The 27,003-nt window shown below is 37.6% G+C and overlaps 1 protein-coding gene across 2 annotated transcripts in view; it reads right to left on the bottom strand.

The window, feature by feature from the left end:
* LOC6572135 (putative uncharacterized protein DDB_G0271606) overlaps window positions 1-25,859 on the bottom strand; it is a 53,508-nt gene extending 27,649 nt beyond the window's left edge. Inside the window, exons 1-2 of one of the 2 annotated variants that reach the window (XM_001998251.4) lie at window positions 24,965-25,859; window positions 24,759-24,890 (exon numbers count right to left, since the gene is read on the bottom strand). In XM_001998251.4, coding sequence (XP_001998287.3) covers window positions 24,759-24,890; window positions 24,965-25,535 — 703 coding nt within the window. In that variant the 5' untranslated portion in view covers window positions 25,536-25,859. The remainder of the gene's footprint in view (window positions 1-24,758; window positions 24,891-24,964) is intronic. The other variant, XM_032733521.2, reaches the window with a different exon arrangement.
* Between the last annotated feature and the right edge of the window lie 1,144 nt (window positions 25,860-27,003).

The following is a 27,003-nucleotide window of genomic DNA, read 5'->3' as shown; positions in this document are numbered from 1 at the left end:
TATGAAAAATGCAAAGTGACAACATAATTCGCCAGTTTATCATAATCAAAATACGCCTACATTGTTCGCTGGATGCATAATGCAAGCGACAGGCGAACACTTTTCAGCCACACTTCAACAAAACCAACAGCAACAACAACAACAACAACACCAACAGCAACAGCCACTACAACATCAACAAGCCACACATGGAACAATGACACAGACGCCTGTCAGGCCAAGTGGCAAAAATAACTTCAAATAGTTTTGGTTGCTGCAAAAAGAAAATAAGCAAAATATTTCTTTAAGTACATTTTTTTTGTAATTTTCGTTAGTAAAAACACGAATTTTCTTTTGCATTTCCCATTCCAGACATTTTGGCACTTCAAAATGTTGTCCGAGACGCACGGCAAATTAATGTTGAACACGTTGGAGAACAGTTTTATAATGCGATCAAATTAATCAACTTTAATGCATTTGATATTAAGCGAAAATCTTTTTCTGAAGTCTTTCAGATAGTATTTGTGCTAAAATTAGCCAACGAGAAGTGAAGCTAAGAGAATTAAAAAAAAAAAAAAAAATAAATAAATAAAAAATAAAAAATAAAATAAATAAAATAAAATAAAATAAAATAAATAAATAAATAAATTTTTTTTAAATAAATAATAAATTTAAGTTACACACATATTATTATTTAATAATCCATTCCTTCCTAATAAGTTTATTAGAAATAAATTTAAAATTGATATTGAATATAATTCCTGTTCAATACAATAATACTTTGTTTTAATAATGTCTAAAAAAAAGAAGAAATTATTTTTAATAATTTGACCTAAAATAAATTGTAAATAATTTTATTTTTTTGATTTTTAGAAATGGGAATTTATTCTTATTTTAGCTCGATCTTAATGCTTAAGTTAAGTTAGTCACATGTCACGAAATGAAATGAAATGTCAAGTGCTTAAATCCATAAAAATCGAATCATTTTATTTGCTTTGGCAGCGAGCGAGTAAATATAAAAACAATAAATTCGTGTGGCTTAATGGCAACAACAAAAGAAGAGAAGCAAATATTAAGAAGAAGAAAAACGGGTCAAGAGACAAAAAGCTTTTTTCTGAATGAGCATGGGGACCAGCTATACAAGTATTATATTATACAATACCCAAAAAACTTCGAGAAACCAAAAAATCGACCGATGCGACCGACGATCGTTCAGCCATATTTGGTCAAAAGTAGGCATCACAAATTTTGGGGCACATCAATGCTGTTTCTCTTGTTTCTCCCTTTTGACAGTCATTGTGGCAGTTGTTGTTGTTGTTGTTGCTATTCTCTTGTTCGTTACTCAAGTCTTAACCAATTTTGGATAAACTTTGTGATTTGTGCTTAATTGCAGTTTCGCTTGGGTCGCTTGGCCGCACCAAAAATGGCAACATTTGCTGCCCAGCCACAAAACAAAACAAAAACAAAAACAAGTTAACGATTTCATGGGACTGCGTAATCATCACCAGCAACGTGTCGCTGACTATTTATAACTGAATTCGCCATGCAAATGTCTGGCGGGGGATCTCAGTTACGAACTCTTTTCGTACACACATGTACATATGTATGTATGTATATAAAAAAGAAAACTGTACTCGAAAACAAGAATTGCCAAGAATCTGGATCAATATATATATATATATATATAATATTATAATACATATATTATTAATTTATATTTTTTTTTTTATTATAATCAATACGTTTAATATTACTTGTATATTTGAGCAATACATAAACAAATAGTAATAATTTATTTTTACTGTTTTTTTAATTTTTAGCATTCTCATTATATCATCATCACATTATGTAAATATTTATATTAAAATGTCCGATTTACAAATAGGTTTTACTTATTTATTTCATTATTTTTTGTATATATTTTAAAAGATAATTTATATATTCTTAATAATATATTTATTAAATATTTATGTTTTATATAGTCAGTCATTTTTATTTTTATTAATTGTTTTTATTTATTTATTTATTCATTTTTTTTATTTGGTTAATGTAAATATCATTAAATTAAAATCAATTACATTATTTTGTACCTTAATTTTTTATTGGAAAAAAAGTTTGCAAGTACATTAAGTTAGGAAATAAAAAAATAAATGAAAGTATTTTAAATAATTTTTATGATTTAAGTGGCTTTGACTTGTAATTCCGGCAATATGAAACGATTCATGTGGATTATTTTTCTCGAATGCTTATTTTAGGCAAAGAGTTAGTTTTTATTATGTGCAATTTTTGTTTTATTTTTCGTTATTATTTATTTTATTACCATACCTTAACTAGTCTTCAAGCCAGTTGATTCAAGACCAATAATAGATTTCATTCATTCAATTTGTCGAGGCTCTGTTAGCTCAGCTTCTTGCGTAAGGTTCTGAGAAATATATTGTGTGGCTATGAATAACATCGTGCTGTTCGCAATTCTATGGGCAATTGTTACATTTGTAGCTGGTTTTATTTTTAGTTACCTAGTTACTACAAATATCGGCTTGCATGAAGCTAATGAAAATTTATGGGCATCATTTTCATGGCTTTGCCTGCGTCACAGACAACAAAAAGCAGCTATTAGAAAAAATTACACCTGTTGTCGCAGTCAAGGACGCTTCGCTTTCGTCACAGCACACACACACACACACAACAACACACTCACACACACATAGACGAGTGCCCGCAGCCGGGGTGGCAACGCAGGCGCGCTCTTAAGTATGCTATGATTTTTGCATTCATTCATAAAAATTTACCGGGAAGTTTACGCAAGCAGCGTTAGACATCAGCCCAGCAACCGGCAATTTTTAGCTCCATCGATTTTTGCTACTCAACACAATAATAGCGAAAGAGCGAGTGAAAGTTGCCTAGGAGCTCTCTCTCTCTCTCTCTCACTCTCCCGGTCTCTTTGTTTGATTTGTCTCCCTTTTAACTTTGCCTTGACTGTGAGCTCTCTCGCTCTCTCTCTCTCTCTCTCTCTCGCACTTGCATCTCTCTTTCCCCTTGACTTTGACTTGCTGCAATGGGACTTCGGTTCGCTTGTCGCATTGCTGTGACGCCTTCAAAACCGGTGCACATTTATCATCGCAGCAGTCAGTCAAGCAGCCAACCAACCCGATTTGTTCAGGTCTCGCCACGAAGGCGTTCAAAATTAAAAGTCGCTCAACTGCAGCAACAACAACAACAACAACAACAACAACAACAACAACAACAACAAAAAAACAGCAAATGCAGCAACAACAACAACGGCATTAAGGCGATTGTATTGCGCAAATGCGAAATGATATTAAAATGAAAAGTTTGCCAAGTAATAAACTGATAAAGAGGCGACGTCTGCGCCGTCTGACGGCGACATATCGCAAAGGTAACTTATTAAACAACATGGCGCTGAGTCTTAATGAAGTGCATATGCCACAGTGTACTCTCGCTATGTGATGCAGTTGACCGACAAGAATTGACCAAGTTCACTAGCTCTAATCACAGTATTTCCTCTTTTTATTAACTAGTATCAATAACTTTAATGAGTATATATATACATATATACATATTCGAAATGTAGCTGAGCAACTGGCTAGACCAACTTCGTTCTCAATACTAAGCTTATTGAATATATATTGCTGATTTGCAACAGAGATCTCGAAAAGCTGCCTCTAAAATGTTGGCAATAAAAACTTTCCTATATATGGCAGTCAATTGGTTGATCTTCTGTCAAATCGTAAAACTTTGATTTGCATTAGATGAAAATATATATATGGTTATGATGGGAAGTGGCTTAGCTCTAAATGCTTTGTTGAATTAGAATACAGATTCTTACTGTTGTTATAGCCAGTATTCAATATGAAATATAGTGAAACCTAAGTTCACAATTTTGTAGACTGCAATAATAAAAACAACATTTTCAGATTATCATAAAATTAAGCTATAAATATTTTAAGAAAATGGTAATGGAACATTAAATAATGTTATAAATATTAAAATCAATATATAACAACCAACACAAAAAATTGCTGAAAACTACGAAATTTAATATGAGAAAATTAAATAAATATTGTATTTATATAATTATATGTATATTATATATATTATTATGCTTTATATAATTATAAGGATATTATATATGTATTATTATGTTTTTATTATTTTATTATATAAAACGTCATTAGAGATATTTTATACAAATTATTAATAAAATATTTTACTCATATTTATATAACATATATAATTATATTTTATAATAATTAATATTAATTAAATATAATTAAAAATGTATAGTATAAATTTAATTTGTATAATAACAAAATAAACTATTATTATTATGTCTAATTATAATATTTTAAATTAATATTTATTTCTTATATCTTATATTTATTATTAAAATATGAAAATTTATTAATATTATATTATATATTATCAATATTTGTATTTTTTTTTTTTATAATTAATGCAATATTTTATTCGTAAAGTGCACAGAATATTCGACTAGAATAAATATGATTTTTTTTATGTGTGGCATAAAACTAAAAAAAATTATACGCACAAATATTGCGATACAGTTTTTACATGTTGTTGTTGTTGTTGCTGCTGTTGTTGCATTGTGGCTGCCTCGTTGCAGCAGATAAATGTAAATTATTATGTCGTAAATTTGTTGACTGCCATGTTGTTGGCCAGGCTTCTTTGACATGGGGCCCCAACAATGCGCCATGCGTCGATTTGCACAGCACAAAAAAAAAAAAAAAAAAAAAAAAAAAAAAAAAAAAAAAAAAAAAAAATAAAAAAAAAATTAAATGAAAAGTAAAAAAAAGAAGCATAAAAGGCCTATAAAATGGCTTGATTGAGTCCATGCCTAAGCCAAAAAAAAATATTATATAGATATAGTAAGTGAGTGAGAATGATGCCGACTGCATAATACTTGTTCACGGCCTAACAAGAGAGGTAGAGCGAGGGGGAGGTGTGACGCACTTCGTGATCGAGTATGAAAAATAAGAATTGAGCTGGGGCGAACCGGATGCGATAGGCGTGCATCAGCAGCATGGAGCATGGAGCATGGAGCATGGAGCCTGTTCTTGATTTATTTGAGCCGGCACACGACCAAAGTACGACCACGTCCAGTGCGATGGGCGACAAATGACACGCAGAAAAGTGCAAGTTACGCTTGGCAGAGCAGAGCAAGGGAGAGAGAGAGAGGTATAAATATGGCTAATACGTGGGCCAATGCGGCAACAAGGCGCGTGCCAGCAAACGCCCAGCCAGAGCGAAAAAAAAAACAAAACATTCTGAAATGTTTGTGAAAAGGTTTGCGCTGCCCTTGAACTTACGTTCAGGCAGTTGACCGACATTTTGGCGGCATAGGTGGGTGGAGAACATGCCGGCCGGCGGGCCTTCTGGCAGCGTGTGTGTGTGTGTCTGTGTGTGCGTGTGGGCATATGTGAGAAAAAAGCAAGCAAAATAAACGCAAGCACAACAAACATCCCCCGCAATATTCGCGACCAGACGCGACGACGCGACGTCAACAAAAGCGTCCCCTACACTTGTCGATGCAAAGCAGAGAAGAATTTCTCAAACACTACATGAGTATGGGTGTGCGTGCGTGTGTGTGTGAGTGTAGGTGGCAGAGGATGGTGCTGCCGCCGATGCGAGCCGGTCGCGTGCCACTTTGTCCTACACATGGTCAGGTGGGGTCACTCAACTAAAGCCGAGCCCCACTCACGCTCCATAAAAACAGATCCGAGAGCGATCTCTTGATCTCTCAGTGTAGATCACTGGGAATGGAGGCGTTGCTCGTCGAAGCATCCACGCGACCACGTTTGCCAAATCGGTTACTCAAGTGGGCTGCACTTGACACTAAGCAAGTGGTTAACACTAAGTTAGTGCCGGAATAAAAATAGTAAAAAGACATTTTTGGAGAAAAGAAATATATGCTTAATGACATAACTTGAAAAAAAGCTAATTGATAATGTGGATTTTGTTGGGAGTGAGCTTCACTTGAGATCAACAATCGAATCTGAATTTCCTATCTTTAGCAGCAGAGGACAATGGGATAGATAAACATAAATAAAGTCAAGTATTTATCTAAAACCAAAATCTATAAATTTGATTGGCTTCTTCATTGTTTGTTGTCTATATTATAGCAGAATTTTAATAAGTCAAATTTTCTTATTTGTTTTAAAGGTTTTTAGTGGTACGTTTCCTAGCATAGTGTCAAAACTATCGATTTCTCGAATAAATGTATGCATATCGATATATAGATATACAGATGTTTCGTTCAGTATCGTTTCGTTCAGTTTAGTGTCGATCATTTGATTAGTCTAGCCGCATTAAGTGTGGGAACAGTTCGCACTTGAAATGTATTCTGAATTATTGCTCATAAATTTCACACACATACACACACACTAAGACGCACTGGCACATACAACGGGTACGCCCACCTCAATTAAATAACGGACCCAGAAAATACGTATACGAAAACGCGACGATCGCCTTTAATTTAATTAGTTGCGCGTGCGACGATCTGCAGGTTGCATGCCCCAGTGGCTGCGCGGTTGCACGTTATTTATGCGTCGCCTTCTTTATGGCTTCCCATATAAATTTTCATTCTGGTTGTCATAATTTTGTTGTTTGTTGTTGTTTTTCGGGTGGAATCTTTTCGCTTTTTGGTTTTTGCTTTTCAGTTTTCAGTTTTCGCTGTGCATTTGAGGCTCGACGGGGCCATAAACTATGTCGCTCGCCTCTCTAGAGCCAAAACATGTTCATAATTCCATAGGCAACAATGTGTTCAGTCTCGATCGGGTCAATAAATGAGCTAACGATTCATATCTGCCTCTGTGTGATCTAGATTCGAGCTGCAGAGCCCATAAATATCATATAATACCAGCTTTATTACTATATTAATACCCTGCGTTATGACTTTTCTCTAAAGACTGCACAACATTTCGTGGTATACCTATCTCTATCTCTATCACTGCAACGTGAGCACTAAAAGTTAGTCTACAGTAATAAAAATATCAAAAGCTCAATGCATAAATGGTACCGAAAATTTGTTCTTTATCTTGAAGTTATAAATTAGTACAAGATATTTTAACTAACGTATTTACGAATGTAAAAGATCAATACTCATTTCCCATATATTTCCATGCACACTTTAAATTTCTTTATTTATTATTATTTTTATTGATTATTTTTTTTCTCATATGAAAAAATATATTTGTTTGCTGTTCATTTCATCTTTTATTTCACGATTTATATTTCTAGTTAAATATACATAACTATCTACAAAAATCTGGAAATAAAAATAAAAATAAAATAAATAAACATAATTTATTTTCTCGATTATAAATATTATAGTCTGTATAAATGATATTATATACATATAATTTTTATTGAGCTCATAGTCTAAGCTAGACCTCAACATCGGCAAACATCGTCATATATCCACCGACCAACGGGTCGATATATTCAATTTTTATACCCTGAACCCATTGAAAATGGGAAATCAGGGTATAATGGTTTTGTTAAAAGTATGTAACAGGCAGAAGGAGGCGTGGCAGACCCCACAAAGTATATGTATTCTTGATCAGGGCGACGAGCTAAGTCGATTTGGCCCTGTCCGTCTGTCTGTCCGTCCGTCCGTCCGTCCGTCCGTCCGTCCGTATGTATGAACGCGTCGATTTCAGAAGATATAAGAGCTAGAGGCTTGAAATTTTTTTTCCTAGGTCCGTGTATATCACGCGCATATCAAGTTTTTCTTTTTATATCGATAACTACTCCCGATAATTTATTATCGATCAAAAACCTTATCGAAAGCTAGTTATTTAATTATGCCTCCTACACCTTTAGAGCTAGAGCTTCCAAATTTTATATGTAGACTTATATATATTTTATATAATTTCGATTTTTGTTGTAATTTACCCCCCACTCCTATATCCACCCCCTCACCCTCACCTTTGTAAAAGGCGTATTTCAAGTACTAGAGACTTGTGCTTTGGAATGTACATACATTTGAATATTATGATTATGTTCTGAAAGTTTCATTAAGATTGTACGTCTAGAAATTTAAATATTCAACAAATAAATCCTTATAATGTTGCCCACACTGCAGCGCAGCACAAGCGCAGTCGCTGCTTACTGCGCAGTTAGCAGAGCGCATTCTAATACTTGTGTGTGTATGTATGTGTGCCGAAAAGAAGCGCAGAGTGATTAGAATATCAGATTAGAGGGTTCAGGGTATCTCCTAGTCGAGCAGTCTCGACTAGAGTCTTCTTACTTGTTTTAAATATGAAATATAAGAAATTTATTTCCAATACTAGCATAGAGTCGTATTATTTACTCCATTCATAGGTTTTGCATCTGATATTCTTTCGTACAAAGCTTTTAGTAAAAGCTAATTTGCCAGCTTAACATAAATAAGTAATTGCAATTATGAATTCAATGCTAATCGCTGACTTAATACAGTGATGATGAATGGCTTTTGTCTATTTATGAGTTAGCCAATCTAGTGGGCAGGTCGTTCGGTTGCTTTAGATGGCTGATTCGAGACGCAGTTTCAATGGAGCTATGGAGACAGGAAATGGAATAACAAGACGTTGGACAGACAGCCAATCAGAGAAACGAGTACTTGACCGGGTCATAAGGCGGCCGAGCAGTTAAGCTACGATCTCGGGCTATAAATCGAAGTATCTAATTTTTGTTTCTCTTTTAATTTTCTTTTTATTTGTGTTTTATGTAATGGACGCCCACCTGGTAAACGTCTTTTGCTGTAATAATTTATTATCACATTCACGGCTTGGCAGAGTCAAGCAATTAATATGAATAGTGAATAGTGAATGGGTAGAAGAGGGGGACGAGGCAGGGGAGGGGGAGGGGGAAGAGGTAGGAATAAAAACTCAAATGAATGAATGAATCAACGGAACAGGCAGCTGACACGGACAAGGCAAATGTCAGAGAGGCGGCAGCCAGAGCAGAAATCATCAATGGAAAACAGCAAGCAGCAGCAGAGTAGAGCGGAGTGGAGTGGAGCGAAGCTGACTCCAAATGTATCTGTGTATCTTTGTATCTGCAGAGTGTTGGCGTGGCAGAAGACAATCGGCAGCTTTGGAGCTGGCAAAGCGTTTGGCAATGCAGAAATCGAATTAGCCGCAACAAGCTGTTTGGACAGACTCTGCTGCCGAGCTGCGTATCTCTCAGATACGTGGCGTGTGGGCTGCGGTCAGTGCGTAGGTAGTTGTTAGCCGAAGCAGCAGCCAAAGCAGCGCAGCGCGGCGCAGCAGCAGCGACAGCACCCTGTATCTATATCTACGCGGCAGCATAATAAAATTCAACAATTTATTGCAGTTGCCGCTTTAATTTGTTGTTCTTGTTGTTGCTGTTGTTGTTGCTTGGCCAAAATAAAAATAAATAAATACAAAAAAAAAAAAAAAACCATTTTCATTCACAAAACGGCGGCCGTTTTATGCAAATTGACCGCCAGCTTTCAAAACTGCGCCGTGCGACACACTTGGCGAGCGATGTTCAGCGATTGCAACAGCAACAACAGCAACAACAATAACAACAACAACAATAACCGCAACTGAGCTGCCGCCAATGAATGAAACTCTGCCCAGGGGCAGGGACAGTAGCGGGGCAGTTGACTGGGCCTACGTGTCGTCTACTTAATGGCATATATTTAATTATCGTACACTCTGCAGCATATCGTAGTGACATTTAGATCAGGCATAAGCAAATACTTATTAGATATACATATTTAGTATATAGTATAGATAAGATCAATCAGATAAGACATAGACATAAACGATAAAACAAACATATATATATATACATATATATATATATAAACCGGACGGATAAGCTGAAGGTATATCCGATCTAATTTGCAGAATTGAAAAAAAAAAATAGCACTACAAATTGTGAAATTATTCCAAAATATATGTGACGCAAGAAAATTCAGTAATTCGCTCCATTCCGTATGTTTCTAATGACTCAAGTAGTATATAGCTAAAGTTTGTATAAACTGTATAAATATAAACATATATAGTTTATAAATATTATGGCATATAGTTTATATATCATATATATCATTATGTATGTAAAATTGCCTGACATGCTGAACAACATTATGGCAACGCCAGTTCACGAGGAAGACAGTTTTACGAAGAGCATTGATAGAGTGAAGAAATATACGCTGAGGGTTTAAAGCAGTGACAGTGCTTTAAGCTAGTTTAAGTTGAATCATTATATTTTAAATACTCATTATAATAAAATTATTTTTCCTATATTAATATCCTATTAATAATAACAAACACGCATAATAATTGTTACACATATGTTTATATATATTTATAAAACTGTATCTTCCTTCTTTTGATTAGGTCGAATCCTAAAACTTAATTTGACTCTGTAGATTCATGAAATGAAGCATGGAGAATTGTATAGTTGAGATTGGATTAGTTTATTGAAAGCTTAGTTTTATTTCTTCAAAAAAATTAAAAAATTCAGTTCTTAAATTCATGTTGAATTAAATTAAATTCAACAGTCAATATAGATAAGGGCCTAAACCTAAGCCTGTCTCATTCTGCTGCGTAGGTATTTACGGTTCATAATTTCCGACTCTACTTTCTACTCAGAGGCAAAAAGATGCGTGTGCTCTTGATCTGGGAAACTGGCTGTAGCAAACTACAAAAGCTGGAGAAACAAAATTTTAAATGTATTTCCCTCTAAAACACCACCGATAAAAATACAAACATCCATGTGGGGTTGGAATTCTATAATAGCTGAATGTTGCTAAATTTCATACGCATATTCCCATTATGAATACGTATATTTGGAATATTTCAAATTTCGCTAAATTTAAATGCCAATAGCAGCTCGTCGCCGTGCTTAGGGTATCTTCAAGTCGAACACTCCCCGACTAGAGCTCATTTACTTTTGATTTGGTTTTGTTTTGGCCAACTTTCGTTGTTGACTTTTGCATTTTGCATTTGCATTTATTTATTTAAAGCATTAAACAAAGACACAGACACAAATGTTGTTGTCGCCGCTGCAACAGTTGCTGTTGCTGCACTTGTTGTTGTTACTGTTGGCGACATGCAACAAATGTTAGACATTCAATTTGTTGTTGACACTTCATTAGCAAACCAAAAAAAGCGGAAAAAAAGAGAATTGGGTTAAATGTTGCTAAAATTAAGCGATGCGCAGAGCAGAAGCCGCAAGAAAATTTAAAAAAAAAGTTGAGCGAATCAGCGATCTGCTGTCGCAATGGGAAGCAGCTGGTCTTGCCCATTGACATGGCTAGCAAACGCATTCCTGGTGATCTTCTTCCACTTTCTTCGCTGCCCATGCGCTCACTGGCTCTTCTGATTTGATTTGATTTATCCACCTAGAAGATCGAACGATTGGCATATCGTCTCGTCACTCTTACTGCTGTAGCTGTAGCTAATAAAATCAACGATCGGGCTGAGGGTATTCGATTACAGCTGCTGGGCAGGGCAGGGCAGGGCACGGCAGGGCACGCGCTGGTCTGATAAGTTTTCATGAATGAAATAGTAAATTCGCCCACGCTGCGCGCCGCATGATGAAATCATGAATGAATGAGTGAATCAATGACTGAATCGAGTCTAGTCGAGTCGAGTGGAGCAGAGATCACCTGGTGCCAGGTGCCAAAAGGGCACACGCGATGCGAACGTGGGCAGCAAATGCAAATTGATGGCCATGGCTAAGATGCTCGTCTCCATTAGCCACGCACACCGGAACCGCATTAGCATCTCCGCTCGATGTCGAGGAGGAAGATGCTGGAAAACCGGAACGCCACACTTTCAGTGAATGCTAACAAATTAACTGTCAAATGCCTCGACGTCGTTTGATGCATTCAACGAAAACATTTCGAAATCTTCGTCATGAATGAATTTTTGGTTATCTCCCGCTCGCCCAGCTTTTGTTTAGCCAGTCGAAAGCTGCATTGGGCCAATGGCACTGTGCGGACAAAGACCAGCAGGCAATCAGCAATCTAGCCAGGCAACATTTGTTTACTTCCCTCGGCCTTTCCACGGCTCAATATCATATTTCAGAGATTGTCAACGGCTGTCATTGTTCGCCAGTGAAAGAGTTCTAATATTTTTCAGCTCGTTAAATTGTACGATCGAACGCATTAAAACTTAAATATTATGTCTTTCCGTTTACCTTTTGATCTCTTTGGGAATTTCAGAGCATGAGAATCTTAACTGGCTATAGAGGGTGATCAAGTATTTGGACTATTCACATTGTGTGTTTATAGCTTAGAAAATCACATTGATCGAGACCTACTACTCTATTTACGGGGAAATTATTTGAACAATTCAAAAGGGATTTCTTGAAGCTAAAACATAATAGTGTATATGAATTTAAGGCAAAAAATGTCGAACGAAGAGTTCGTTAACGAGAAAACAATCATTGAATCTTTAATGATTTTGTTGCGAAAGGAATTATGTATCCATATTGACATCCTCTCTCTGCCTGTTACATACATATAATAAATCAATTGAAAATGGGTTCAGTGTTTAAAAAATAGGTTAACAAAGCTGCAGTTGGTTTGGCGGTTCATTTCGTATTATCGACTCTGAAAAAGCTATGCGGCTGACACGCCACTTACCCCCCCCCCACCTATTTCATAACTTAGTTTCATTCAAATAAAAGCCGAAAAAATAAACGTTTTTTGATACCCATTTGCTTGTATCTCTTAGTCTTGCTCAGTTCTTGCCCATGTCTAAAATGAATAGTGTATTGAGCTCTGAGGAGAGTTCTTACGACCCACACATATCTATCTGCACGTAAACATTTGAGTGCCAACTTAATTATGGAATGCTTTACACGTACATTGATTGTTGTTAAGTTGATTCCGACAATGTCTTTGGCTGTTTGTTGTTGGCATTCGGCTTGGCTTTCAGGCGGCTGTCAAGGCGCTGGCTTGAGCCGAATTCTCACACAGCTGGCGGGCATTACAAGTTTATAGCTGGTAAACAGCGAATAACGATTGCAGCCACTCAACCACTGCACCACTGAACCACAGCCATGGTCAGGCTGACGTCATATGTGCATATAAAAGCCGCGACGATGACATAAATTGCATTTGAATATTGGCCAACAGCAGAAAACCATAACTGACTTTATTTTCCTACATACCCTGTACACATGGAAAGCGAGATTAGGCTGGGCATACTGATTGGTGTGGAGAGAAGGAGGCCACGAAGTGAACAGATGAGTGCGAGATGGAGAAGCAAGGAATAGAGCTGAGTAAAAAATAAGGACAGAAAAGAAGACAAAGAGAAAGGAGAAATCTGATAGGTTTCGATAAGTTTCCTATCTGATCAGTATCGATAATTGGTTCTTCACGTTTGGCTTGGTGAATATGACATCTGACTTTGTTGGATAACTATAAATATTAGAATAATAATATAATTATATTCCACCATTTGACTACAAATCTACGTGCTAGAATTACAGGGTATTTAGTGGCGCACTCACGAGTAGCTCGCATTAACTTGTTTCTGCGTGCCTCTCGCTTGTCACGACGCGACGCTAACATCGATGCTGACGTCGGGTGGACGCAGACGTCGACGTCAGCGTCTCTGCTCGATTTTTGGCATGAAAAGTGACAAAATTGCAGCAAGCGCTGCGCCTGCGCTTTGTACAAAACGAAAAGCGTTTAATGAATGGGTTGCAGCAGCAGCAGCAGCAGCAGCAGCAGCAAAAAGAAACAAGGCAACAACAAGAACAACAACAGCAGCAACTGCTGTCGCTGCAACAACATCCGCTGCTGCTGCTGCTGTCACAGCCAGCGTCGACTGCAGCGTCTGTTTTTTTTTTTTTTTCGGAACTTGCGCGTGGGCAGCTTCATTCATAACGAAAATTTCGTAGCACTGAATGAATTGCAGTTTTGTAGCGCTTAAGGCGCTGGCTTATGGGCCAAATAACGGGACAATGTGCTACGCCCCCCACCCGCCGCCAGCGTAGAAGCTGAACAGCGCACAAGGAGCTGCAGGAGCAGCACGAAACAACAAATACAACGGCGCGTTGATTGGAACCGAAAAAGTAAAGAAAACAACGGAGATTTACATAAATCAGCTGCAAATTTGTTCCACTGTTCAAATGCAGTGTCGCCAAGTGCGAGCGAGAGGTCCGAGGAAGTCGCAGCAGCTTCTACGGCAGAGCAACAAGCGCAGCAGTTGGAGAGGGGGGAGGGGGCTTGGCGTGGTTCGCGTCGTGTAGCCAAAGTCAACGCGTGTCGGCTTAGAAAACCTCACAGTTGTAGCAACTGCTCTTTTTTCGGCTCTTTTTTTATTTTTTATTTTTTAGTTTTATTTTTTTGTGTTTTTCTTTCCTGTATCAACTTTGCGGGGGCCGCTGCCAAAGTAAAGTAGCTTTGTGTAGTTTTGTTGTCTGCTGTCGTCGTCGTACGACTGGGAGAGTTTTCAAGTTGGAAGTCGTTGCGATTTAGTGGCCTGATTGCAATTGTTGATGTTGGCCATGTGCATGTGTGTGTGCTTAGAGGATGTGCTGCGTGCATGTGCATGTGCATGTGCATGTGTATGTGTGTGTTTGTGGATGTGGCAAACGGCTTTTGTTAATGCACAGCCGAATGCGATTGTTTGCTTAACGAATGCTTAATAAATGCATTTTGATTGCGTGCAGCACATTTAGGCAATGGAGCAGCGATTTTTCTTTATGCACTTAGCCAGTAAACACAGCGACTTTTCCTTGAGCTTTTCTTCATTTCTTTTCACTGAATGGAAAGGCTCCCGCCCAGTCGTTAAATGACAAAGTCTTGTTGCTTAGATATGCTCACACTGCACTTAACTGCCAATTGGCACTTTCCAATTGGAATTACTCAATTCGAGTTAAAAGTATAGCTTTTATTTAGCTATTGCTGATTTGCCTAATTGTCTTCTTTAATTAACTACAATTTATTTATATTAATATAAATATTATATAATAAAATAAATAAATTTACTTTAGACTAATTTCAGTTACTATACGCATAATTCACAATGGACAGCTGCGAAAATATGAGCTGGCAGCGCCTGAGATGATATCTGTAATTCATTTGGCAGCTCTTGTCGCCGCCAATATGGTCACCCTAATCTACTGCAATTAGTCAAGGTATTTGTTACTATTGCAATGCTTTGAATAACTGTATATTCCGCTTGATGAGTTTCTATATCATATGTATATTCTTGCATCGTTAAAAAATAATCACATATGGTGTGACCATAAATTCTTAACGAAGAGTTATAAAATATCCTGAAGGCTGGCAACGCCATCAGAGATCTGGCAAGCTCTAATAAAGCCTTTTTGTCAAATCATTAAATATGCTCAGTCAGTCGGTGAAGCATCAATTTGTCGAGTGCGAAAAAAGAATTATTGAAAAAGTCATAAAATAGTGTTAAACATTGTGCTAAATTGATTAAAAAGTGTGTAAAGTGAATCGCTGTGAAGTGGAGAAGGCCGCGTTTCGTTTTTCTCCTTTTATTAATTTTGATGCATATCTTGCGAATGTATTTGTGTGGTGGAGCACAACAAGACTGGATAATGGATGTGAATGTGTGTGTGCGGCTTTTTACTTGATCAGGTATTGTTAAAAATGATTTTTACTAATAAATATTTCTTAACAATTTTCTTTTATTTAGGGTTTGTATTCCGTTCAATATAATTGAGGTTAGAATTGAACGTGGAACCCTCAGGTAAGTTCTGTCAACACATTCGAAATGTAAATACATACTTCTAACTTCTACAATATCTGTGTGCGAATCTATTAATGTATTTATGAACTATAACAATTTATTTTCTCATATATTGGCAAGTGTTCAATATTTCCAGGTGTGTTTCAGGTTAGAGCTGAACGGCAAAGTTTGAGTTGCGAAAAGACAAATTTCAGTGAAACTGATAAGCTCTTCCGATTCTTTGTATTCATATGACTTGAGAGCACTTATCCCATTAGCCGCGCTAATTAGGCTGCTTTCTGTGCGCCTTAGTCACAAATCGTCGCATCTTTCAAAATTGACAGCAAAGAAAACGAGAAGGAAAGAAAACACATTGTTTGACTTTGTGCTAACGATATCTAAAGCAGAAAGAAAAACTTGGCAAACGCCATTGGCACTTGCTCCAAAATCGGCCGAGTGCCCCCTCCCTTCATGTGGCCATATGCATATAGCGATTTTTCTGTCAAGATGCTTCAAGGGAAACCAAGCATAAATCTTAGACAGATAGACAGATGGAAATGAATGTTCTTGCTGTTGGCCGCAGTGGAAATCTTTGGTCCGTTCCGAATGAGCCGAGTCGCTGCGAACCATGGCGATCTGCGCGGCTCATTAGAAAATATGCGTGTAATTTGTTGGACTCTCTTTATGAGTCCCTAACGCCGTCTCTATATACTCATGTTACCCTCTAGGAGATGCAAATCAAGTGAGATTCGATTGGTTTGCATTTAGCATATTAGCTCTAGTCCCCCTCAAATGCGAATGCAGTGTAGATTCTATTCGGTGCTTGTATTTCTAGTTGAAATGCCAGCGATCGGTGCTGGGCATCTAGCAGTCGGGCACTCCCTAGCCGCGCACACTTGTTCATTTGTCTCTATTTTCGTATTGGCTGCTGCTGCGACTGCTTCATTGAAATATGTCAAGTGGCCAGCCGAGGGAAACGCACTTGAAACTCGGGCCAACTGATTTGACCACCAATCAAATTTGAGCAACTGCCTCGGCGGCGATTCCTCCAAAGCGGCACCAAACAAGGCAAACGCCAACTGAGTGGGTCGAAAGCTGCGCGCGCGTTACGCCCACCCACAAAACTAACTCGAACTCAAAAAAAAAAAAAAAAAAACAAAAACAAAAACAAAAAAATTCGACAAAAAAAACTTCGAATCACGCAACAACAACAACAAGGAAAACAATAAACCGCATAAAGTTGATGTAAATTATTTGACTACCAAATTTAGTTGGAAATCTAGTGAACTGGCTGACTGCCCCTCTTTCATATACTCTTGATGAGGTCTAGGGTCCCATGAGCAACCGCATTTGGTTTGTAACTGTCAGAGAAGTGCTATTAAAATTCTATGGTAAGTAAATATTTATATTTCTATATATATATATTAATTTATATTTATATTCATTCATCAACTATTATTATTTGAAATATTTTCTGAATTGATTGAAAAATATTTATAACTTGATTATATTTTAATTTTAACTATATTGTCACTATTCATATAGTCTCTATATAGTATCTATGTGGTCTCATTCATCTCTAACTTGATTTGTAAAGGTTTCCACAAATTTTGTTTTTTTTTTAACTATAAAGGAAAAAATTCCATATTTAGTTTGTTTATATGTTTAGCAATCATATTTGATATATTGTCGATCATATTAATAGAGATACATTCAGGTTAGATGGATAGATCGATCGAAAGATATGTTGATAATAGGTATGTGATCACATGGGAGATACGGGAGAAATTGATTGTTTAAGCTAATGTTTGGGAATCTGTCAAAGGCATTTTATCCTCTCAAGTTTAGCGCTTTTCTAGGGTATACGACGATTCCCCCAACAGTTGCTAAATATCACATTTGTCATACTTTGTACAGCATCTTAGTGGCAAAAGAGCTCAGCAGGCCACGAAGTTGAGTTGGTCGAGCGCTCTACAGTGAAGCACTGGAAGAGTGAAGCGAACAAACTTTTTGAGCGCTGACTGACATTTCGCCTCAAAACTCAAATGTCAGGCGAGACGAGAGTTGATTGTGGCAACGAGTCCAACTGCGAACGGAGCAACAGCTCCGTTTGGTGGCATGACAGTTCAAATAGTTCAGTATATATATGGCGCATATATACATATATATGAGCTTTGCTCTGTATGAATATCCATTGAGCTTGTCCAAGCGAGTGATAAAGTGTAGCTCGAAGCTCGACTCTAGGCCCAGCTTAAGTTTTGGTTTGTTTGCCTTGCCACACATTTGAAGCGTCCTGAATGAGAGAAAGAGCAATGTCTCTGCACTGGATTGCGTTTCTGTTTCTGTTTTTGTTTTTTATTGGATGTTGTTGTACCGGAAACCCGCTGCGGACAGCCTATAATTTGCAAATTTAATTTGCAACACACGCCAACATGTGACCCCAAAAAATAAATGCAAGTCTGTGCACATATATGTGTACATGCATATATGTATAAATAATATGCAGTTGCAGTTGCAGTTGGCAGTTGGCAGCTGGAGCTGGAGGTAGGTGTTGCTCGGTGGCTTACCTTAAACTAGAAATGCGCAGCTTATGAATGGAGCTGCGAGTCATGAATGAAATCAACTCCGGTACAGATACAGATGCAGATACAGATATAAATATAGATACAGATAGAAGCGAGGCTGCGGCTATGGACCCATATCTGTATCTGTGCTTCCATGTTCCGATCTCAGCTAGCATAATAGATTTGCGGTTGGGAATCCAAAAGATTTCAAATGTAGTTTATGCGCTGCATGGCTTTAATGATTGTTTTGTGGTTTTCAGATTTGTTCCTCAGTTTGTTTTGCTTAATAAATATATTGTATATAAATTTTATTTATCTGCTGCGTGGGTCGCTGTCGACTTCTAACAAACGGCGGCGCCAACAGGTTATAGCTAAAGCGTGGGCAAAACTCTGAGCTGATCTTAATCGCAAGTAGCTAAAAAGCAAGAGCTGCAACCATTCATAGATGTCTTCCATTCAAACTCGAACCATTCAACAAAAAAAGTGAAACGGTTAGGCACTATATATACTATATGCGATATAGATGTAAGGCTTAGAGCTATAGATCTTATTATAGGATGCTTTGAAACCAGATATATTACTAAATAGTTGTTCATTTCTCCTGGGTGAACTATATCATTTATCTAGTCTATCAATTATATATGTATATATATCATATATGTATATATGTTTTTCTCATGTAATCTTTTCTCAGCTCTCGTTCAAAATTATAATCTTCCTTTAAGCGAGAGAGTTTCTCCTCTAAAGTTAGTCAAATTGTGTCCGAATATGACAAGGTTCATATCTACACCCACGGACATACATATATGTACATTTATGTATATATGTATGTATAGGAATATGTGCGTAGATCGATGGCTACTCGTATTACGGCTCTATTTCATGGCAGCTTTTGGGCACCTGAGCTGTGCCTCTATTTTTAGCTGCATGATGCCGACGACGCATTCACTTTGAAAGCCGTTAAAGCGAGCCACAAATTATAACTTAAGTTAAACCACAGAAAAAAGCTGCCCACGTGTTGCGGTTTTTGATCCAAGTTTTTGATTTTATTCAATTGGACTGAACCGCAGACGGAGTCTGGCTTCGAGGCTGGCGCCAATTTAAATGTTATGCAAACAGGTGACAATATACAGAAATACAAGATATAATACGCATAAGAAACTACTAAATATTTTGTGCACATGTGTGTGAAGATGTGAATGCAATTTTTGTCAATCTAAAATTAAATACAAAGTATATCTAAATATAAGAAATATGAGTGCTTCACTTTCACTACTTTAAAGCGTACATAAACAAGCAATGTACAATATATACTCAATACCCACAGAGAGGCACGTTTATGGGGTGTACTATGGGATATGAATTGTGGAAAGCCGTTTCCTTTAAATTGACTTTTGTAATAGAATTTTCTGAGCAGTACTATGGAATCTTATCTGTATCACCCAAAGGTCTAGTATTTGAAACAGGTTTTACCTCGAATTTTAGTGAGGTGTCAATATACCAAATATTCACGTATTTATCAGAGGAATCTTCAGTTTAAATAAAGTGCTTTCATTTATTGTTACATTCGAACAATGCTTAAAGTAGAAAATCAAATTGTCGATTTTTATCGATAACATGAAAGTCAAATGAACTATCGGGAAAAGATAAGCTCGTCGATTATAGACGAATATTAAATTTAAATGCATGTCATATCGTTTTGCCTGTAGGATATGCTCTACGGTACATGGCGACTTTGCTTTGATCCAGTTTGACTCAACTCTTTGTCCAGATCGACAATGTATATAACATTTGGAAGAATATGAAAACGAAAAATTGAATAAAATAAAAAAATTGAAATTAAATAAAACTGATAAAATATTTAATATAAGAAAAATAGGTCAATTGAAATGAAATAATATTAGGATATTTTTTTATAATATTAAAATCATAGTCTATACTATTTTATAATTCCAAAGTTGTTCCATAGTTAAAAACCCGGAACCACGATAAGTATTTATCGATGTTCGAAAGGACAAAAATTGATCGGAATATGGCAAATAGGTATGGTAATTTTCTGTTTAAGAGCTGGTTTTTGTGTTAGCGTTGCCTGTTTTCACTCATACCCCTGACGTTGGCAACATTGGATAGAGAGTACTTCATTTAGATTATATTTTACATAAATTATATTAGATTTGAGCTCGCATATTATATCCATTAATTCTCTTAAGTCATGTTTGATATCATAAATATAATATTTTTTGAATTCGTCTATTAAATCCATTCATGGCACACTTTTCGATCCCATTAAGAATGATGTTAATCTCGTTCGATTCACTTCGCATAGCTGATCAAATTGATAAGCTCTTCAGGTTCATTAAAGTAGCTGTTGGTGGTGGTGGTGCAGCTGCTGCTTTGTGGTGGTTCTCGCTATGACGAACTGTGGCAGTTGTGCGGTTCCTTCAGTCTGTCTCTATCTCTATCTCTGTTCTGTCTCTGTCTCTGCGCCTGCAATTCATCAGCTGGATTGTGCCACCAACAAAGTACTGAATGCTGAATGGCACATTTGCCCATTCAAATGGCAATTAAGTTGCCCGCAAATCGTGAACTTGTGAACCACAGCTCAGGCCTCAATCACAGGCACAGTGCCAGCCACAGTCGCAGTCGCAGACACAGCCAAAGGCAAAGCCATGGCCAATACACATCATCAAGCATGCTGAAAGGAAGTCTGCGCAGTTTCCTTAGCTCATTTCCATTTGGCAAGTCGCGTTCGCGCTCTGCAATTAATCGCCGCTCAACTGGCGCACTGATTGCAATTAATCTTCATTAAAGCGACGGCAATCAGCGCGGCAGCTGAGTGGGGCGTGGCAGCGTGTCCTTTGGCCCAAAGTGTTTGACATGGCGAGGCGCAGCACGCTTAGAAATCCTTACAAACCAATTTGGTGATCATTCGTGAGCTGTTGTTGTCAGCAAACAACTGCAGCAGCACCACCAACACCAGCACCACCACCACCACCAGCAACAAGGTCCAGGTGACCGCACTGCAATCACCTTAATTAAACATTAGGCAAGCCTCACTGGCCGGGAGGCAGCGAGCTGGCAGTCGTCGAAGCTGGGAGCTGTGCCCATGGTGTGGTCCATGTCAGCGATTTCCGTTGCACAAGGCGCAAAGGTTGCCACAGTCTCGATTGTCGCCTTAATTATACCGTATATATCAAGGGGGCTAAGCGAGGGTAGTATGAATGCTCGAAAATCACGAAAAGTTATCGATCGATGTCTTTACATTTTCGATATAAATCGAGAATAAATCAGAGGCATCCATTTATGATAGTCAAAAAAAAAAAAAAAAAAAAAAAAAAAAAAAAATAGTACTATACATAAATTCATAACTTAATTTGTGTAATTAATTAATTCAGCTTATCCTTTAGTAATTAATCAAAGTAAAACCTTGAATTAGTTCGTATACCTGAAAAGTTTTACATTTTAAAATTATTTTATAAATTGTCTGCTTCTTCAGTCATAGTGTCAAAAATATTTTTTTTTTAAGAATTTGGCCTTCTTAAAATAAAGCTCTACTTTTAACTTCGGTTTACAGGGTATTTTGTAGTCGCTCCCAGCTGCCTGAGGCACTCGCGTTTTCTTGCAGTTTTCTTGACTGCAGCATCGTGTTGCTGCCAGTCGCTGTTGCTGCTGTTGTTGCTGTTGTTGCCGCGGTGCCAACGTCGTTGACAAACGCTGAAAGGCTTTGTGTGTGATTTTCATTGGAAACGATCACCCAGCTTGATTTTCATATAAATATATGTAAATATATATACACACAGTCCATATATATGTATATGGAGTGCACAGCATATACAAAACGGGTCACGTTATTAATTGGTATACCTTTGTAGAGATAGATAGAGAGCGAGAGAGCGAGAGAGAGAGAGAGATTTATGAATATTGATTGCAAGTGAAGTGCAGCTGAATGTGCAAACACTGTGGCCATGGCCTGTCTCTCAGTGCTGCTGTCTGTCTGTCCGTAGGTCTCTCTGTCTGTCGCTCAGATTGAGTCAGCTTCCTGTCGATTAGGGTCACTCAGCTGTGTGGCTACTGTAGTTGCAATTGCTGCTGCTGCTGTTCTTGCTGATCGGTCAGCCGGGGTCATTTCCTGGCTAATTAACTTTGCCATGAGAGAGATTTTATTTGATATTTTTATTGTTATGATTTTTTCTTGTTTTTCCTTTTTTTTTTGCTATGCTTCGGCACTTAAACGCCGTCGCTTATTTACGATATTAATTAATTAAGACAATTTGCGTGCATCTTGGGAATCCGAGTACTTGAAACTGCGTTTGGTCTGCTGCTCGTTCGCTTGGTCGTTCTCAAAGGGGGTTCGGCTTCATTGAAATCGCAATCACAATTCTAACCAGACGCAGTATCAGTTTAATCACAATCTTGATATGAATTGTTTTTTTTTTTTGGAGCAGCAAATTGAAACTTAAGTCTTGCTGCATGGAGAAATTTTGCTCTGTTAACCAATGTCATTAGCTCCAAGACATATACGAATATAGAGACAGAGTATCAATGTTACTAAATTTTCAAGATTTGCAATTGGACGAGCACATGTTCACATATTTTTAATTAATTTATATATTGCTTAATATTTGATATTTAGATTTACAATTTAAAGAGAATTTGCTTTGATATATATTAAAATTCTTTCAAAGATTGGATGTAGTCAAATAACTTAAATCGATATTTGAGTCTTCTTTTTGTTAAACAGCATCTCCTTAACTCACATTATAAGACGTTTCTTTGGTTTTCCTATTGCCAAGAATGAATACATTATAGTAGACTTAAAACTAAATGATCCGTAATCCAAGACTCGCCTTGATAAAAGAGAACACAAACCACCCAACTTCTATACTTTCGTCGTGAAATCCTTCCACTCGTCCACAGTCTTAGGTCTCTTAACACTTTCACTCCACCAGATAACTCACACCAGTCTATATTCGCATCTTTTGTATCATCTCATTTTATACCACACTTCTTGAATTTCATTGTCATTGTAGTCTCATGTAGTTTCAATGAAATGAATGCCAATTTATAGTATGAATAGTCTTATTCGAATTAGCCGTGCTTCTACTGCTCTATGTAAAGATCTTTTTGTGGATCTTTCCACGATAAGAAGCGCGCAATGTCGGTGCCAAACATTGACACACTTTGGGTGGTCTTGGCGCTGGGGCTATGTTTTGGCAGAGCGAACCCAAGCCAGACGAATAATCGATGGAACGTGTGACGATGGCGACGTCGCATGCATTCGCAATTCGCTTGGATGTCGGGGGCAGGGAGCGGGCCATGTCCGCAACCAAGTCAACACCTGTTGCCCATTGCCATGGTAGAAGGCAAACAGAGTAGCAATGTTGCAATTGGGCGTAACAGACTGCACAATGCCCGTTCGCTGTCCAAATTTGATCAGCAGAGAGTATATCCGCGGGCAACATATAATTTCAATTTGTTTGGAAACGATCTTAAAATGAAAATTTACAAGAAGGTGCGATTAGAGTAAAGCTGCAGGAAATTAATACACTCTCTTTATTCCCTGAGCAATAATTGGGGGAAAAGAAAAACAAGCCGAAAGGGCGCTGCATCATTTGGCCAAATTCAATTTCAAGTTTTTGGCAACGTTTCAAAAGAGTTGTCGACTCTATGAGACGCAAACGTCGCGTGGCGCCTTAGGCCAAGCGCCGTCCCCACAAATTGCGAGCGAACTGCATCAAAGTGCGCCAAAAATGTATATTTATTGAGCTATTACACAGAGACAGAGACAGAGACAGTGGAGGAGGAGGATGGGGATTGAGTCTCCAGTGTGAGAGGGGAACAGCTTTAGCTGTCAGCTCGTTCATAGATTATTTTATTTTATTTTTTTTTTTTTGGCGATTTATAGCTCGCTGCGATAGTTTTGAGGGACATGAGCGAGCGGCTTGCCAGAGCGACAGCAAATTATGCAATAATACAGGCGAATGCATCATTGAAGGAGCGACAAAGAGAGAGCGAGAGAGAGAGACGGGATAAACATACTCTTCTGAATATACTCTACAAAAAATAGTTATATCTGAATAAGAGCTAGGTTTGCACATTTGAAATACTTTAATCCATGTACATATGTATACGAATACTTCATAGACTATGCCACGCCCACTTCTGACTGATGAATAGATTTTCATAACATTTTTATACCCTTTATTCTCTTTTTGTATGGGCTTGGGTTATTAAAGTTGGAGCACATTTTGGAACGCTTTCAAACACAAATATAGATTGTAGGTTAAATGAATATATACATATGTATTTATATTTATTGTACATATATACAATTTCTGCAATTCTTTCTCTTCGCTTACTGAATGGAATTCTTTACACATTTCACATTTGCTAGAGTATAGAACAATTCGACTTAAACTCCCCTCGCTGCATCTGATCAGCTTCAAATATGACTGCAGGCTTAGTTATTCGTTAAGGAGGGGATTGGTGGAGGACTCACCTGTTCCATTGCTACCAAACCAAAGGGCCACGAGGTCCTCGCTTGGCGGCGTGTGGTGATAGTGATTGCCGTATAAGTAGGGGCTCGGATAGTCGAGGAGAACGCGGCGCGAGGCAGGCGAGGATGTCTCAGCTGCGCAAGAAAGAAGAAGAGCGGGAGGGGCATCAGTGCCTATGCTCCACCGGCCACTGAGTGGTTTCACTTACCCTGCGCTAATTGAGCGGCATATTCCGATGCCTTCTGCAAATTGATGCGCGGTCGCGGCTTAGCGAGCTGCTGCTCCTGCTGGTGCAATTGCTGCTGCTGCTGCTGCTGGTTGTCGGGGGGCGGGAGGGCAGCCGCTGCCGCAGCCGCGGAAGAGTCAAGCAGCAACTGTTGCACTTGCAGAATATCCACGTACTCGTCAAGCTCCACGGAATGGCCGGCGGAGTCCTTGCCAGCAGGAGTCGGCGCGTGGTGCAGGTAAGTGGGCGCGGGCGAGCTGGTCGCAGCTGAGCTGGTGGTGCTATTGTAGTAGCCGAAGGCGGGCGCCGAGGCGGGCACTGCAATGGGCGGCGGTGCGGGTGGTGCAGCAAAGGACTGCAGCGGATTGCGGCTGAGGGGCGTGGTGGGCGTGTTCAGGGAGTCCTGCGTCGCGGCTGGACTAGTGGGCACCAGGCTCAAGCCGGGCGTGGCTGATTGACTGGCCGTGGGCGGCGAGGGCGTGGCTGGGGCTGTCGTCGTGGAATGCTGCTGGCTGCTTATCACTTCATTCTGTCGCCTCATTGTCAGCAACATTTTCGGGAGCGAGCGCGTTTGCAACGAGCGAGGAGCGAAACGAGATGAATGAAACTGAAGGTGGATCGAGGACGAAACGAAAACCGAACGGAAAACAAAAAATAAAATGCACCAAGAGCACAGCTGACTCCATTTGTTTACTAAACATTCACTTTTAATTTTTAATTCCAGCTCAACTAATATTCACACTTTGATTTAGATTTTTCTATAGGGTTTTCACACTTGTTTTCCACTTGATTGAATTGATTTTTTTGTTGTCAAATCAGTCTTTAGTTAGATATTTTCCCAAAAGGAATTTCTTTAAATAATTGATTAGCTTTTGCTGAGATCTGAAATGGCAAATAAAATATAAAATTATTCAAAAATGATATTTACATAATATATTTATAATATTTATATACTATATTATTAAACATATGTTATATGCATGTAAAGTTTCATGAGAAGCTTTGTCGGTGTCACACCCTGGTTACACAATCTCAACAGGGTGGCAACACCAGTTCAAGAAGAAGAACACTGGGAGAGTAAAGAAGTAACCATAGGTGATTAAAAAAGTTGAAGTCGTCGGTGTGTGTGAAAATTGTTTAAGTTTAATCATTATATTCTCAAGACTCACTTCATTACACTCATAATCAATTAAATAACACACAATTATATACATAATAATTGTTAAATGTATATTATATGCATATGTGCGGAATATATATCATCTATAGCTCCTTTTCCATAGTATATGTTTTCATGCGTATATTTTTTATATCCATGCATTACATGGCTTTTTCCTTACATGCTCTATTGAATATCTATTAAATATTGTATGACTTATATACATTACAAGTTTTTCTCAAAACTTAATCTCTAACACCATTTCAAAAATTTGAACTGATCCACTAGAGAAGAGATACAATTGTAATAATCATATTATAGTATTTTTCAATATTAGCAATTCAATTATATTTGAGAGAAAATGCCAAATTCATTTAATATATATATTTTCTTGCAATTTATAACAGTATAATTCTTAGCATAATTTAAAGTTATATTTCTTTATTATGCAGTGGATAAAAGAGATCAATAAGCTGTATTGAGTCGGAATAACTACATCCAATATTCCAAATGACCTATATAATTGATTACCAAAATATAGTAACATTATTAATATACCCCAATAAAAATTTAAAATTATTCAAGGCAGGTTTTTCAAAATAATATATATTTATTTACTTATTTTTCATTCTTTTTACAAATATTCGTGAATATTGTGAATATATATTAAGAGGTATATATATGTATATATATTACGCAAAATGCATTCTATATATGTTTCTCGTATTCCGTATAGTTAAGTCTTTTAAGATCTTTAATCCTGATGCATATATTTTCATATCCAGTCACAAGAAAACACGATTATTTTTCATGCCACCTGTTCGGCTTTTCCGATTGTTTTATTCTACATATTATAGGAACA

The sequence above is a fragment of the Drosophila mojavensis genome, unplaced genomic scaffold, assembly GCF_018153725.1.
Source record: "Drosophila mojavensis isolate 15081-1352.22 unplaced genomic scaffold, ASM1815372v1 contig_19, whole genome shotgun sequence".
NCBI lineage: Eukaryota > Metazoa > Arthropoda > Insecta > Diptera > Drosophilidae > Drosophila > Drosophila mojavensis.
The sequence above is the reverse complement of the archived record's forward strand: the minus strand, read 5'-3'. Positions and strand labels throughout refer to the sequence as shown.